The following is a 14,957-nucleotide window of genomic DNA, read 5'->3' as shown; positions in this document are numbered from 1 at the left end:
TGAAACACACAACTCAATCACAAGACAAAATGACACTCCGATACAACTCAATCACAAGACAAAATGACACTCCGATACAACTCAATCACACGACAAAATGACACTCCGATACAACTCAATCACAAGACAAAATGACACTCTGATACAACTCAACCACAAGACAAAATTACACTCTGATACAACTCAATCACAAGACATAATTACACAACTCAATCACAAGACAATAAGACACTCTGATACAACTCAATCACAAGACAATAAGACACTATGATACAACTCAATCACAAGACAATAAGACACTATGACACAACTCAACCACAAGACAATAAGACACTATGATACAACTCAATCACAAGACAATAAGACACTATGACACAACTCAACCACAAGACAATAAGACACTATGACAACTCAATCACAAGACAATAAGACACTATGACAACTCAATCACAAGACAATAAGACACTATGACACAACTCAATCACAAGACAATAAGACACTATGACACAACTCAACCACAAGACAATAAGACACTATGACACAACTCAATCACAAGACAATAAGACACTATGATACAACTCAATCACAAGACAATAAGACACTATGACAACTCAATCACAAGACAATAAGACACTATGACAACTCAATCACAAGACAATAAGACACTATGACAACTCAATCACAAGACAATAAGACACTATGACAACTCAATCACAAGACAATAAGACACTATGACAACTCAATCACAAGACAATAAGACACTATGACACAACTCAATCACAAGACAATAAGACACTATGATACAACTCAATCACAAGACAATAAGACACTATGACACAACTCAACCATAAGACAATAAGACACTATGACACAACTCAATCACAAGACAATAAGACACTATGATACAACTCAATCACAAGACAATAAGACACTATGACACAACTCAACCACAAGACAATAAGACACTATGACACAACTCAATCACAAGACAATAAGACACTATGATACAACTCAATCACAAGACAATAAGACACTATGACACAACTCAACCACAAGACAATAAGACACTATGACACAACTCAACCACAAGACAATAACTTCGCTCGACACAAAACGCTCTGATTTGTGGTTGTTGCCTCCAAAAGAAAGAGTGTGAAGTTAGTAGGCTATGTTATGAAACTATTTAACCTAGTTTCTGTTCCATATTATGTATTCCAGACAGGGGTTTGGTCTCTGGTTTGCTCTCTGGTTGCCCTCTCATCCATTATCTTGTCTAACTGCAAGGAACCCACAGACACCGAAACTAGGACATAAGAATGGTGGGTCCCTCATCGGTCAGTCTGGAGACAGTAGCACTGTCTGAGCACCTCCCCACTCCCTGTCCCATGTCTGTCTGTCTGCCTGTCTGCCTGTCTATCTATCTGTCCTCAGCAGTGGCAGAAGACGGCCTGTGTTTGCACAGATAATCACAAATTCATCAGATCAATGTGATTTCTTGAATTGAATGAAAGTTTCTAAATTGCTTTCAACACCTCGTGCACATAGCGGTGGGGGCAATGTAGCTGTGGCAGCCTATCAGAATATTTGGAGGTGTGGCTAATTGGGAGCGTGACTTTCACTGTGTTCTTTTTGCCCACCCGTGAGAGTGAATGTCATTACAGTTATGTGGCATATTGTAATCCAATTTTAAACTAGTAAACGGCCAGCATCTGTCATGATACTTGCATGTTATATTAAACAGCCTTATAAGCTTTATGTGTTAAGGTAGCCATTGCTTGGTTATGATATTGTGGTTACTAAATGTGAAGGTCTTCTGTAAAGAATAGATTTGAAAACATTATTTAAAGTTACTGAACAAACTTACTTGTTTAATTTCCAGGGAATTAGTTCAATTGCTTGTAACTCAATTGAATCAATTTCAATAGGTAATTCCAAAGTCAAAAGTAAACTTGGGACAAGATGAAAAAATGGGCTGTATTTACATGAAATATTACTTTGTATTTGTTATTTAAGGTTCAGCCAAAGGTGGAAAGTAGTTTGAGTATTGAAAGAAATAGGTAGCAAATTGAAATATAATTTGAAGTCAAATATAATATAAGAAATATTAAAGGTGTCATTGAATCATATATTTGCTATATGTCATTTTCTTTTTTAATTGAGAAAAAAACTTTTTTTTTGGTTGATCTAAATATTCATTTTTTATGGTTTTGCTTAAACCTTTTCTGAGCTGTTTATGGCAAATATATGATGCTGTGAATAACCTGTGACCAGTTAGCGGAGCATTGGTGATATTCTACAATGGCTAGATGGACGCTGGACACTCACTGTTTGTCCTTTGAGTCCTGGGTCTCCTATCCTGCCTTGGTCTCCGGATGAGCCCTCCATGCCTTTGATTCCTGGGGTCCCCCTTTCTCCTGCCAAGCCAGACTCCCCCTGGAAACAATACATAGGGGTCAGAGGTCACATGGTAGAAGGTGGGACTGGCCTGGTCCCAGATCTGTTTGTGGTGTCCTGCCAACTCCACTGGTCATTGTCATGCTCAACATTATAGTAGTTGGCTATATAGTACAGATCTAGGACCAGGCTCGGGTGGTACTGTAAAGTTAATGGTGAATATATGATGCTGTGAATAACCTGTGGGTTATAGGGTGTGGGGTGAAGAAGGTACTGGGTGTAGGCTAAGTAGATTACCTTCTCTCCAGCAGGCCCCCTCTCTCCGACCAACCCAGGGAGACCAAGTTCCCCTCTGGGACCAGGTAGTCCTGCCGACCCTTCCTGCCCCACGGTGCCACGCTGGCCCTGACAAAAGATAGCACAGACAGTCAACATGGGCACACTAAATCGTTGTTGACATGCTGTAAAGGTAAGCATGAAAAACACCGCTAATCAAATGGTATGTTGTCAAGTGACAGTGACATTCAATCAGCACTGATTCATGGCCTAGGCCTTTGAAAAGTCAAATACTTAACAGTCAGACATTTGCTTATAAAACGTCAATACAAATGACTGACTGTTGTTGAACTGTTACAGAGCCGCTGGCGACCACAATCATTTCCTGTTCCATCAGTGGGCCAGCGGCAGCCCAGGTGGAGGAGAGGGGAGTCAGTCATATTAAAATAACAGATGGAATGAGCCGTCGCCGGCCCGCTGGCCGTAAGTACAGCAGCGTCTGTCACTGTCCCGCCTCGCCGGCCGTGAGGCGCAAGGATAACTCATGTCACCGCCGGGACAAAAAATAATCAGGAAGTGGTTTGGAATTACAGAGCTCTAGGTTTGTTGGTAGAACCTCAATCCCCGGGGATGGAGAGAGGTCTTGCATAAGGAGAGGTACTGTAGTGGTCTCAGTCATTAAATCAGTGGAAGATTTAATTCTGGCCTGGAAATACATGGCACACACGCCCATCTGCACTCATTCACACACGACCCACTCAAGTGAGACACATGGGCAATAATGTCCCATCCACCTGGTCACAGTAAGGTCTCGGTTCTGAGAACAACTCTGTTCTTTCTCAACCTTAACACGTCTCTTTGACAGACATGTTAACCCTTTACATCGGAGGGAGTTGGCCTATATGGACAGGGCTACATTTACATTTCTTACATGTTAACCCTTTACATCAGAGGGAGTTGGCCTATATGGACAGGGCTACATTTACATTTCTTACATGTTAACCCTTTACATCGGAGGGAGTTGGCCTATATGGACAGGGCTACATTTACATTTCTTACATGTTAACCCTTTACATCGGAGGGAGTTGGCCTATATGGACAGGGCTACATTTACATTTCTTACAGAGGAAATATGAAAAGCATATGCATAACCAAGCAATTTAAATGCACTTTTATGACTCAAAGAAGAGTGTTCAACTATAAGGTGCTTTTTGAGCTCACCTCGCTGTGCTGTTGAGGAACTAGAGTACACTTGTAGTTGTTTCATTTGGAACACAACTCTGAATCCCTGCCATCACACAATTACTGTTGTTTGTTTATGCAATCCAAAAATGGTCCATTATAAATCTCAATCTGAGTACGGTGGGCATCATTTGAAAGCTTGTTCTATTGCCAACATGACTAGCTAAGTTCTAAAATAGGATCTTACAGTGTTAGGCTTTCACGAGGCATTTTAGAGAAACATGTTATTTCTGGAGCGCATAAGAAAGAGTCATGAGTGGATTCAGGTGTGTTTACCGCAGCAACCTTTCTTCATAATAAACAAACAGCCTCATATTGTTCAGGACAACCCAGGGTATAACGCCATGTCATCATGTAACTGTAAATCAAACACAGCCTCATATTGTTCAGGACAACCCAGGGTATAACGCCATGTCATCATGTAACTGTAAATCAAACACAGCCTCATATTGTTCAGGACAACCCAGGGTATAACGCCATGTCATCATGTAACTGTAAATCAAACACAGCCTCATATTGTTCAGGACAACCCAGGGTATAACGCCATGTCATCATGTAACTGTAAATCAAACACAGCCTCATATTGTTCAGGACAACCCAGGGTATAACGCCATGTCATCATGTAACTGTAAATCAAACACAGCCTCATATTGTTCAGGACAACCCAGGGTATAACGCCATGTCATCATGTAACTGTAAATCAAACACAGCCTCATATTGTTCAGGACAACCCAGGGTATAACGCCATGTCATCATGTAACTGTAAATCAAACACAGCCTCATATTGTTCAGGACAACCCAGGGTATAACGCCATGTCATCATGTAACTGTAAATCAAACACAGCCTCATATTGTTCAGGACAACCCAGGGTATAACGCCATGTCATCATGTAACTGTAAATCAAACACAGCCTCATATTGTTCAGGACAACCCAGGGTATAACGCCATGTCATCATGTAACTGTAAATCAAACACAGCCTCATATTGTTCAGGACAACCCAGGGTATAACGCCATGTCATCATGTAACTGTAAATCAAACACAGCCTCATATTGTTCAGGACAACCCAGGGTATAACGCCATGTCATCATGTAACTGTAAATCAAACATAGCCTCATATTGTTCAGGACATCCCAGGGTATAACGCCATGTCATCATGTAACTGTAAATCAAACACAGCCTCATATTGTTCAGGACAACCCAGGGTATAACGCCATGTCATCATGTAACTGTAAATCAAACATAGTGATCATAAACGTTGACACTGTATGTCATTTGGAAATGTGAAGTGCACATTTGGTCCGTATAGATGTTTTGGTTTGCTTGTATGACATCAAAGTGGTATTTATTACAATCCTCAATGTCTCATCTTTCAAAATGCATTGAGTCATCTTAATTTACAGCTTTTCCCTCACTCAGACAACAAAATATTTGCAAAAGTTGCCCAATTACCAGAACGGCAATCAGTTAAAACCCATACAGCGCCGTGAAGTGCAGAGCCAGGGCTCTGATGTCATGTATATAATGTTACCGTAAAGTCATTACGTTTCAATTTAGGCGCTTATTAGTGCCCAAAACGGCCATTTTCAACCAGTATAGAAGCACGAGTGTAAAAGGCTACCCAAATATAATAAATAAACCCCTTTAGCTTTACTACTCTGGCTAAGAGGATTGAGTGGCAAAAGTGCAACTAGTGTACTACTTGCACCCAGTGGAATGAATTAGGGAGAGACCAGGAGAGAAAGAGGAAGCAAGAGAGACAGAGAGGAGAGACAGAAGGAGACAGAGAGAAGAGACCGAAGGAGACAGAGAGAGACAGAAGGAGACAGAGAGAGACAGAAGGAGACAGAGAGAGACAGAGGCAGAGACAGAAGGAGACAGAGAGAGACAGAGACAGAAGGAGACAGAGAGAAGAGACCGAAGGAGACAGAGAGAGACAGGAGACAGAAGGAGACAGAGAGAGACAGAGGCAGAGACAGAAGGAGACAGAGAGAGACAGAGGCAGAGACAGAAGGAGACAGAGAGAGACAGAGGCAGAGACAGAAGGAGACAGAGAGAGACAGAAGGAGACAGAGAGAGACAGAGGCAGAGACAGAAGGAGACAGAGAGAGACAGAGGCAGAGACAGAAGGAGACAGAGAGAAGAGACCGAAGGAGACAGAGAGAAGAGACCGAAGGAGACAGAGAGAGACAGAGGCAGAGACAGAAGGAGACAGAGAGAGACAGAAGCAGAGACAGAAGGAGACAGAGAGAGACAGAGGCAGAGACAGAAGGAGACAGAGAGAGACAGAAGCAGAGACAGAAGGAGACAGAGAGACAGAAGGAGATAGAGAGAGACAGAGAGGCAGAGACAGAAGGAGACAGAGAGGCAGAGACAGAAGGAGACAGAGAGGCAGAGACAGAAGGAGACAGAGGCAGAGACATAAGGAGATAGAGAGAGACAGAGAGGGGAGACAGAAGGAGATACAGAGAGGCAGAGGGGAGACAGAAGGAGATACAGAGAGGCAGAGACAGAAGGAGACAGAGAGAGGCAGAGACAGAAGGAGGCAGAGAGGAGAGACAGAAGGAGATAGAGAGAGACAGAGTGATAGACAGCACGTGGTCAGACTGTTTGGTCAGTAAGATAATACTAGATTTGGGGGATGGTGGTCAGATCAGGGGGACACAGAGGCTGGTCTATGATCCTCTGTCTCCTACATATTTTCACTAGTGACTAGCATTCCCCTGACTCCGTCTGACACAGGTTAGACCCACAGAGAGACAGAAACAATTACTGCCAGGCATGTACCATTCAGTGGTTACGCCATTCAACCAATTCAGAAAAGGGACATGGAGGGAGAGGAAGAGAAATGGGAGGAAAAGGGAAGACAGAAGAGGAGGAGGATGAAGAAGAAAATGGTGATGATAATGATGAAGAGTTGAACAAGTAGTGGAGGAGAAAGAGGAGGAAGAGGAGGAGGACAGAGTGTAATGTAAAACATTCCGATAGGTCGGCTCCTCTAGGGTAGCTGAAGCAGTAGTTCTGACTGTATTGTTTTCCCTTGGGAGGTAATGTAGTTACAGTATGTGTGTAAAATCACCCTGGTTGTTTCCTGCTGGGATATCCCTCCCTGTGTTAGAGAGAGTCTATGTGTTTTCACCATAAAGAACTCCCTCCCTAACCGCCTCTGTGCCACCAGACCGGCTTCTTATGTAACTGACAGACAGGGTGGCTAATACTGAAGGTCATCCACTGTCGGTCTGGCTGCCTGGGTAGCAGAGGAAGTCTAAAGGTCATCTACTGTCGGTCTGGCTGCCTGGGTAGCAGAGGAAGACTAGAGGAGGTCATCCACTGTCGGTCTGGCTGCCTGGGTAGCAGACGGAGACTAAAGGTCATCCACTGTCAGTCTGGCTGCCTGGGTAGCAGGGGAAGACTATATGTCATCCACTGTCAGTCTGGCTGCCTGGGTAGCAGAGGAAGACTAGAGGAGGTCATCCACTGTCGGTCTGGCTGCCTGGGTAGCAGAGGAAGACTAGAGGAGGTCATCCACTGTCAGTCTGGCTGGCTGGGTAGCAGAGGAAGACTAGAGGAGGTCATCCACTGTCAGTCTGGCTGCCTGGGTAGCAGGGGAAGACTAAAGGTCATCCACTGTCGGTCTGGCTGCCTGGGTAGCAGAGGAAGACTAGAGGAGGTCATCCACTGTCAGTCTGGCTGCCTGGGTAGCAGGGGAAGACTAAAGGTCATCCACTGTCGGTCTGGCTGCCTGGGTAGCAGGGGAAGACTAAAGGTCATCCACTGTCGGTCTGGCTGCCTGGGTAGCAGGGGAAGACTAAAGGACATCCACTGTCGGTCTGGCTGCCTGGGTAGCAGGGGAAGACTAGAGGTCTTCCACTGTCAGTCTGGCTGCCTGGGTAGCAGAGGAAGACTAAAGGTCATCTACTGTCGGTCTGGCTGCCTGGGTAGCAGACGGAGACTAAAGGTCATCCACTGTCAGTCTGGCTGCCTGGGTAGCAGGGGAAGACTATATGTCATCCACTGTCAGTCTGGCTGCCTGGGTAGCAGAGGAAGACTAGAGGAGGTCATCCACTGTCGGTCTGGCTGCCTGGGTAGCAGAGGAAGACTAGAGGAGGTCATCCACTGTCAGTCTGGCTGGCTGGGTAGCAGAGGAAGTCTAAAGGTCATCCACTGTCGGTCTGGCTGCCTGGGTAGCAGAGGAAGTCTAAAGGTCATCTACTGTCGGTCTGGCTGCCTGGGTAGCAGAGGAAGACTAAAGGTCATCTACTGTCGGTCTGGCTGCCTGGGTAGCAGAGGAAGACTAGAGGAGGTCATCCACTGTCGGTCTGGCTGCCTGGGTAGCAGACGGAGACTAAAGGTCATCCACTGTCAGTCTGGCTGCCTGGGTAGCAGGGGAAGACTATATGTCATCCACTGTCAGTCTGGCTGCCTGGGTAGCAGAGGAAGACTAGAGGAGGTCATCCACTGTCGGTCTGGCTGCCTGGGTAGCAGAGGAAGACTAGAGGAGGTCATCCACTGTCAGTCTGGCTGGCTGGGTAGCAGAGGAAGACTAGAGGAGGTCATCCACTGTCAGTCTGGCTGCCTGGGTAGCAGGGGAAGACTAAAGGTCATCCACTGTCGGTCTGGCTGCCTGGGTAGCAGAGGAAGACTAGAGGAGGTCATCCACTGTCAGTCTGGCTGCCTGGGTAGCAGGGGAAGACTAAAGATCATCCACTGTCGGTCTGGCTGCCTGGGTAGCAGGGGAAGACTAAAGGTCATCCACTGTCGGTCTGGCTGCCTGGGTAGCAGGGGAAGACTAAAGGACATCCACTGTCGGTCTGGCTGCCTGGGTAGCAGGGGAAGACTAGAGGTCTTCCACTGTCAGTCTGGCTGCCTGGGTAGCAGAGGAAGACTAAAGGTCATCTACTGTCGGTCTGGCTGCCTGGGTAGCAGACGGAGACTAAAGGTCATCCACTGTCAGTCTGGCTGCCTGGGTAGCAGGGGAAGACTATATGTCATCCACTGTCAGTCTGGCTGCCTGGGTAGCAGAGGAAGACTAGAGGAGGTCATCCACTGTCGGTCTGGCTGCCTGGGTAGCAGAGGAAGACTAGAGGAGGTCATCCACTGTCAGTCTGGCTGGCTGGGTAGCAGAGGAAGACTAGAGGAGGTCATCCACTGTCAGTCTGGCTGCCTGGGTAGCAGGGGAAGACTAAAGGTCATCCACTGTCGGTCTGGCTGCCTGGGTAGCAGAGGAAGACTAGAGGAGGTCATCCACTGTCGGTCTGGCTGCCTGGGTAGCAGGGGAAGACTAAAGGTCATCCACTGTCGGTCTGGCTGCCTGGGTAGCAGGGGAAGACTAGAGGTCATCCACTGTCGGTCTGGCTGCCTGGGTAGCAGAGGGAGACTAAAGGTCATCCACTGTCAGTCTGGCTGCCTGGGTAGCAGAGGAAGACTAAAGGTCATCCACTGTCGGTCTGGCTGCCTGGGTAGCAGACGGAGACTAAAGGTCATCCACTGTCAGTCTGGCTGCCTGGGTAGCAGAGGAAGACTAAAGGTCATCCACTGTCGGTCTGGCTGCCTGGGTAGCAGGGGAAGACTAGAGGTCATCCACTGTCGGTCTGGCTGCCTGGGTAGCAGGGGAAGACTAAAGGTCATCCACTGTCGGTCTGGCTGCCTGGGTAGCAGAGGAAGACTAGAGGAGGTCATCCACTGTCGGTCTGGCTGCCTGGGTAGCAGAGGAAGACTAGAGGAGGTCATCCACTGTCGGTCTGGCTGCCTGGGTAGCAGGGGAAGACTAGAGGTCATCCACTGTCGGTCTGGCTGCCTGGGTAGCAGGGGAAGACTAAAGGTCATCCACTGTCGGTCTGGCTGCCTGGGTAGCAGAGGAAGACTAGAGGAGGTCATCCACTGTCGGTCTGGCTGCCTGGGTAGCAGAGGAAGACTAGAGGAGGTCATCCACTGTCGGTCTGGCTGCCTGGGTAGCAGAGGAAGACTAGAGGAGGTCATCCACTGTCGGTCTGGCTGCCTGGGTAGCAGAGGAAGACTAGAGGAGGTCATCCACTGTCGGTCTGGCTGCCTGGGTAGCAGAGGAAGACTAGAGGAGGTCATCCACTGTCGGTCTGGCTGCCTGGGTAGCAGAGGAAGACTAAAGGTCATCCACTGTCGGTCTGGCTGCCTGGGTAGCAGGGGAAGACTAGAGGTCATCCACTGTCGGTCTGGCTGCCTGGGTAGCAGAGGAAGACTAAAGGTCATCCACTGTCGGTCTGGCTGCCTGGGTAGCAGGGGAAGACTAGAGGTCATCCACTGTCGGTCTGGCTGCCTGGGTAGCAGACGGAGACTAAAGGTCATCCACTGTCGGTCTGGGTGCCTGAATATCCTTCAGTACTTTAAACACAGCTCGTGGGAGCAGGATCCGTATTCCGTAAGCCTCCCAGTGTGCAGGAGTGCTGAACTAGGATCAGTTTCTCCTTTTAGATTATAACTGCTGTACAGGGTGGACCTGATGCTAGATCAGTACAAGAATATGGACCCAGAAGGAGAGGGAGAAGGGAAAAGGAGGGGCAGCCATATTTCAGTCTTCTAAAGCTCCATTTCTCCTGTGATATGTTGATTTCCTGGATTACAGGAGTCTTTCCGTCCTGGTCGTAGTCTAGCCACAATCACATTAATAATGTGTTGTTAACTTAATCTACTTAAAGGACTTTTTTTCTTCATTAGTCCACAGTTCCCAAGATGTCAGCAGTCAAATTTTCAAGATTTAGGATTTTCAAGAAGTATTCGTTTTGCATCATGTGATGCATTATGCATCATCATTATGATGTGGCAAGTGACATTTTGCTTCTTGAAAATCCAATATCTTGAAAACTTGATTGCTGACTTGGACTAATGAAAAAAATACCATAATATAATTTTTGAGTGGTCTTTTTCCTTTAATAATGGGATAATCTCCTGACTTTATTCAGCCCATTCTTCAGTTTGGACATTGTTGGAGATGTATGTGATGCTAGCTAGTGTTGTGATTGCGTGTAATGTTGCAAGAGAAATAGATGAGTGAGGTTTTGAACGAGGAGACGCGGTAAAACTAAATAAGAAAGGGGTCACTGGATCGTAAAGTTTATTCTGATTCAGAGAGCGGCTCAGACTGTCAGCCACAGACATTTAACGATGCTGAGAGAATGGCTCTCTTAAAGTTTATTCTGATTCAGAGAGTGGCTCAGACTGTCAGCCACAGACATTTAACGATGCTGAGAGAATGGCTCTCTTAAAGTTTATTCTGATTCAGAGAGCGGCTCAGACTGTCAGCCACAGACATTTAACGATGCTGACAGAATGGCTCTCTTAAAGTTTATTCTGATTCAGAGAGCGGCTCAGACTGTCAGCCACAGACATTTAACGATGCTGACAGAATGGCTCTCTTAAAGTTTATTCTGATTCAGAGAGCGGCTCAGACTGTCAGCCACAGACATTTAACGATGCTGAGAGAATGGCTCTCTTAAAGTTTATTCTGATTCAGAGAGCGGCTCAGACTGTCAGCCACAGACATTTAACGATGCTGAGAGAATGGCTCTCTTAAAGTTTATTCTGATTCAGAGAGCGGCTCAGACTGTCAGCCACAGACATTTAACGATGCTGAGAGAATGGCTCTCTTAAAGTTTATTCTGATTCAGAGAGCGGCTCAGACTGTCAGCCACAGACATTTAACGATGCTGAGAGAATGGCTCTCTTAAAGTTTATTCTGATTCAGTTTATTCTGATTCAGTTTAGAGCGCTCAGACTGTCAGCCACAGACATTTAACGATGCTGAGAGAATGGCTCTCTTAAAGTTTATTCTGATTCAGAGAGCTCAGACCGTCAGCCACAGACATTTAACGATGCTGAGAGAATGGCTCTCTTAAAGTTTATTCTGATTCAGAGAGCGGCTCAGACTGTCAGCCACAGACATTTAACGATGCTGAGAGAATGGCTCTCTTAAAGTTTATTCTGATTCAGAGAGCGGCTCAGACTGTCAGCCACAGACATTTAACGATACTGAGAGAATGGCTCTCTTAAAGTTTGCTTACACAATGTAATAATCCCCTGACTCTTACTGTGACCTACTGTAGAGCACAGACAGGGCAAGAGTTTGTTTATGGACAGATTATAGGGCCCCATTCTCTCTGTGTGTGTGTGTGTGTGTGTGTGTGTGTGTGTGTGTGTGTGTGTGTGTGTGTGTGTGTGTGTGTGTGTGTGTGTGTGTGTGTGTGTGTCTGCAGGCACGGGGAATAATTGTGCCTGATGAGTGTGTAGCTACCTGTCGCCCAGTCTTCCCTGGAAATCCTGGTAACCCAACCAGTCCAGGAGGACCGTCAGGCCCAGCGTATCCCTCCATGCCTCTGGGTCCAAGTAAACCAACTTCACCCTGGGAAATACAAAACAACAATATCAAACTCAATCTGCCGTGTCTCCATGACAATACTTGTAAAGGCATTAGTTATGGGCGCTAACGTGAATATTCAGGTCTTAGCCAGTTGAGGTCACTTCTCACCGTAATTCATTTTATCCAACCACCTACACTACGATACACTGCTGCTCTCATCTCCCAACCTTACCCAATCTGATTAGCTGTTCAACAGTCTTACAGCTTGGGTGTAGAAGCTGTTAAGGATCCTTTTGGACCTAGACTTGGCGCTCCGGTACCGCTTGCCGTGCGGTAGCAGAGAGAACAGTCTATGACTAGGGTGGCTGGGGACTTTGACAATTTTTTGGGCCTTCCTCTGACACCACCTAGTAGAGAGGTCCTGGATGGCAGGAAGCTTGGCCCCAGTGATGTACTGGGTCGTACGCACGACCCTCTGTAGCCGAACGTTTCCATACTAGGCGGTGATGCAACCGGTCAGGAGGCTCTCGATGGTGCAGCTGGAGAATCTTTTGATACCATCACTCAGCATGTTCTCGGCAATAACTCATCCTCTCCCATCACCCTCTCCCTCTGTACCTCTCTCCCATCACCCTCTCCCTCTGTACCTCTCTACATCTCTCCCATCACCCTCTCCCTCTGTACCTCTCTACATCTCTCCCATCACCCTCTCCCTCTGTACCTCTCTACATCTCTCCCATCACCCTCTCCCTCTGTACCTCTCTACATCTCTCCCATCACCCTCTCCCTCTGTACCTCTACATCACCCTCTCCCTCTGTACCTCTCTACATCTCTCCCATCACCCTCTCCCTCTGTACCTCTCTACATCTCTCCCATCACCCTCTCCCTCTGTACCTCTCTACCTCTCTCCCATCACCCTCTCCCTCTGTACCTCTCTACATCTCTCCCATCACCCTCTCCCTCTGTACCTCTTTACCTCTCTCCCATCACCCTCTCCCTCTGTACCTCTCTACATCTCTCCCATCACCCTCTCCCTCTGTACCTCTACATCACCCTCTCCCTCTGTACCTCTACATCTCTCCCATCACCCTCTCCCTCTGTACCTCTCTACCTCTCTCCCATCACCCTCTCCCTCTGTACCTCTCTACATCTCTCCCATCACCCTCTCCCTCTACCTCTCTACCTGTCTCCCATCACCCTCTCTGTCTCCCATCACCCTCTCCCCTGTACCTCTCATCATCTCTCCCTCTCCCTCTGTACCTCTCTCCCATCACCCTCTCCCTCTGTCTCTCCATCTCTCCCATCACCCTCTCCCTCTGTACCTCTCTACATCTCTCCCATCACCCTCTCCCTCTGTACCTCTCTACATCTCTCCCATCTCCCTCTGTACCTCTCACATCTCTCCCATCACCCTCTCCCTCTGTACCTCTCTCCCTCTCCCATCACCTCTGTCTCTCCCTCTCCCATCACCCTCTCCCTCTGTACCTCTCTACATCTCTCCCATCACCCTCTCCCTCTGTACCTCTCCCATCACCCTCTCCTCATCATCACCTTCTCCCTCATCTCTCCCATCACCCTCTCCCTCTGTACCTCTCTACATCTCTCCCATCACCCTCTCCCTCTGTACCTCTCTACCTCTCTCCCATCACCCTCTCCCTCTGTACCTCTCTACATCTCTCCCATCACCCTCTCCCTCTGTACCTCTCTACATCTCTCCCATCACCCTCTCCCTCTGTACCTCTCTACATCTCTCCCATCACCCTCTCCCTCTGTACCTCTCTCCCATCATCTCCCTCTACCCCACCCTCTCCCTCTGTACCCCTCTCTCTCCCATCTGTCCTCTTTTCTTTCTTCCCATCACCCTCTCCCTCTGTACCTCTCTACATCTCTCCCATCACCCTCTCCCTCTGTACCTCTCTACATCTCTCCCATCACCCTCTCCCTCTGTCCGTTTTTCTTTCTTCATGTCTTCTCTACATTGTGGTGATGTGATACTTACTTCAACACCAGCGGTCCCAGTCAGGCCTCTCGCTCCTTTCTTCCCTTCGAAGCCCTGTACAAACACAAACACGCACGCACGCACACACGCACACACGCACACACACATACACATTCCAATTGTTTTGTTACCAATAAAAACAAATCCATTATTGATCTACATGTCTGCTTATTCCCTGACAGAGGCAGTCCCTTCCTCTGTATGTGTGTCGTTACATCACAGTGTTTTACAATCACTTTGGCACTAATTTCAGAACCTTGATGTCCTTTTTCAAAACTCTAGACACAAAAGTCACAACCGATGATCAAAAAGCACATTTTCAAAACTAACGCTTTTTGCAATTGCTTGGATACAATACACATAACGATAAGATCATTTGTTCATTGAACTAAAATCACCTGTTCAAAATGACACAACTTAACATCAAAGTATTACCATTTACAAATGCACATTACATTTGAGATGACTGTCTATTCATTTCATTACGATGATCTAACTATCAATTGATCCAACTGCTGAAAATGGTAAGTAACTGTTGCATTACTCTTAATGCATCGTTTTATGGAAACTGACAAACAATATTCCATGTTTAGATCATCAAATCTTCAGGATAATGAGATCCATTGACACCAATTACCGTGGAACATGAACCAATTGGAGGACATTATCTATGGATGTAATATTTCATCATCATTCTTTATCAGACACTGTTTCTA

The 14,957-nt window shown here is 46.9% G+C and overlaps 1 protein-coding gene across 1 annotated transcript in view; it reads right to left on the bottom strand.

Moving 5' to 3' along the window:
• The window catches only part of LOC123996668 (collagen alpha-1(XXIV) chain-like), a 216,399-nt gene that overhangs the window by 22,116 nt on the left and 179,326 nt on the right, over nt 1–14,957 (bottom strand). The window contains exons 46-49 of the mRNA XM_046300243.1: nt 14,242–14,295; nt 12,176–12,283; nt 2,692–2,799; nt 2,326–2,433 (exon numbers count right to left, since the gene is read on the bottom strand). Coding sequence (XP_046156199.1) covers nt 2,326–2,433; nt 2,692–2,799; nt 12,176–12,283; nt 14,242–14,295 — 378 coding nt within the window. The remainder of the gene's footprint in view (nt 1–2,325; nt 2,434–2,691; nt 2,800–12,175; nt 12,284–14,241; nt 14,296–14,957) is intronic.

The sequence above is a fragment of the Oncorhynchus gorbuscha genome, linkage group LG15 (assembly GCF_021184085.1).
Source record: "Oncorhynchus gorbuscha isolate QuinsamMale2020 ecotype Even-year linkage group LG15, OgorEven_v1.0, whole genome shotgun sequence".
Taxonomy (NCBI): domain Eukaryota; kingdom Metazoa; phylum Chordata; class Actinopteri; order Salmoniformes; family Salmonidae; genus Oncorhynchus; species Oncorhynchus gorbuscha.
The sequence above is the reverse complement of the archived record's forward strand: the minus strand, read 5'-3'. Positions and strand labels throughout refer to the sequence as shown.